Source organism: Calidris pugnax, unplaced genomic scaffold (genome assembly GCF_001431845.1).
Source record: "Calidris pugnax isolate Ruff unplaced genomic scaffold, ASM143184v1 scaffold15, whole genome shotgun sequence".
Classification (NCBI taxonomy): domain Eukaryota; kingdom Metazoa; phylum Chordata; class Aves; order Charadriiformes; family Scolopacidae; genus Calidris; species Calidris pugnax.
In genome coordinates, this window is record NW_015090774.1 from 6,608,688 (window position 1) to 6,610,715 (window position 2,028).

General features: G+C 49.0%; 1 protein-coding gene across 1 annotated transcript in view; it reads left to right on the forward strand.

The window, feature by feature from the left end:
• SFRP2 (secreted frizzled-related protein 2) overlaps positions 1 to 2,028 on the forward strand; it is a 4,773-nt gene that overhangs the window by 780 nt on the left and 1,965 nt on the right. Inside the window, exon 2 of the mRNA XM_014942703.1 lies at positions 521 to 601. Within this exon, the coding sequence (XP_014798189.1) occupies positions 521 to 601 (81 nt within the window). The remainder of the gene's footprint in view (positions 1 to 520; positions 602 to 2,028) is intronic.

Sequence of the window (2,028 nt, forward strand, 5' to 3'; positions counted from 1 at the left end):
GGGGGGGGGGGGGGGCGGGTGGGAGACCGGGGAAGGGGCCGCAGATCAGGAGGCTTTCCCGAAGGGACCGGGGAAACGGCAGGCACCGTCGGGGAGCTGGCACTAGCCCGCAGACCCCGGCCGTTGCCCGTCCCCATCCCCACAAAGTCCAGGACCCCCGACTCGAGCGGCGCGACCCTCCCTTCGCAAAGATCATCGCTGAAGCGGGGGGTTCGGGTAGTTTTTTTGTCCTTCCCTCCCTCCCCACCGTCTTTACTCTTTCCCCCGTTATAAAAAAAAAAACAAACCAAAAACACCCACCTTTTGGTTTAGGTGTGGCTTTAAAAGCATACGGCGCCCCCTCTCCCCCCCTCCTCCAGTGGGTCCGAGCGAGGGAAGGCGCGTCAAAGCGGTGGGGCAGCGGCGGGGGGAGAGCCCGTCCGTCGAGGGGTGGAAAACCGGGGGGTCCCGGAGGGTTCCCAACGCCACCTGCCGTTCCCTTCTCCCCGAGCCTGACGGGGACTGTCCCTTGCATTTCCAGCACCCAAGGTCTGCGACGCCTGCAAAAACAAAAACGAGGACGATAACGACATTGTGGAAAACCTCTGCAAAAATGACTTCGGTAAGTGGGAGCGGAGCCCCCTCCGTTGAAACTCGAGAGTTGAGGATCAGGTAAAAAAGTCCCAGTGGAGTCAGAGAGAGATGTGCCTGAATAAAGGCAGGGCTTTGTCTTATCTGCAGATGGACCCGTCTGATCGTCGGGTCGTGAAACACAAAATTCCACCTCAGAACAAGAAGTGGCCCTTTTTACAGTCCCTTCTCTGTTTGCTGTTTCGAAGTAGTGCTCTTTTATGTGGATGTTGCTGGAAAGTCGAATAGAAAGTAAAATGAAAAAAAAAAAAAAATCTTTCATCCAGACTATTGCCTGGGAAGAAGTAGAGCAAAGCTTCATTTAGACGTATGAGAAAGAGCCGCATGACCAATCTCATGTATCGTAAGAAAGACTCTCTCCACAGATTAAGAATGAAGCTCTATATATCATTTGACAGAGAAGGTAATGCACAGACAATTGGGGATATAAACTTAATGGGAAGATCTGGGGTTAGAAGGGGACAAGAAAGCCCCTTGGACACAGACAACTGAACGGCACATTATCCACACATTAGCATTTCAAGAGAAAAAGGGAATAAGGAGGGGAATCCTTTTATAATAGGTCAGTGTTTATACCTGGAAACATATTTGTAGTATAAATATCTACAACAATTGAAAAGTCTTTCTTAAAAAAAAATAAAATAAATAAATCCACCACCCAAAACCTGAAACCATGACTGTGGGACATAATTGTTAAAACAACCAATAGCTTTGGCCTGGCAAATTGCACTCAGATAAATCCTCCTAAAGCTAAACATGCCCCACAGATTCTTACAGAGCCCTGTATCCCCCTCCTAGTTATTTTACCAAATCGAATGCAGCTGTTGGACCAATTTGCCCTCCACGGGATCTATTCTTTCAAAAAAACAATGCATGTGAAATATCATTTCCTTACAGGTTTGCCTAAAATCCTCTCCAGCCTAATAAATTTAGTTTAGAAGTTTTCAGCCACAGCAGAGATCAGGTTTCAGATTAGGTCTAGGTACTCGCCTCCCCACCTCCCCTTCAAACTCCAGTTTCAGGAAGACTGTCTTCTCCCAGCAAAAAAACGGAGCGCTGCTTAATGTAGCAAACCGGCCCCCTCTCTGTTTGCAAACAGGAGGAAAGCCTGAGAAAATATTAATTTAGAAAGGAAGGAAAAGGAGGAGGAGGGGCAAGAGGAGAAAAGAAACCCCCAGAACCTCAACCCTAAGGTTGATTCAAACTGGAATGACTTGCATGCCCTTTGTGGCTTTAGAAATGGAGCCACCTGCTGCCTCTTCTGTCAGCCCTGACAGTTTAATTAGCAATAGAGCACCTCCCTCCCCAGGTCCTCTTTATGTGCACTAATGGGAAAAAACCTCTCAATCTCTCTCCCTCTCTCCCTCATCCCGCTTCCCCCCCCCCCCCCCCCCCCTT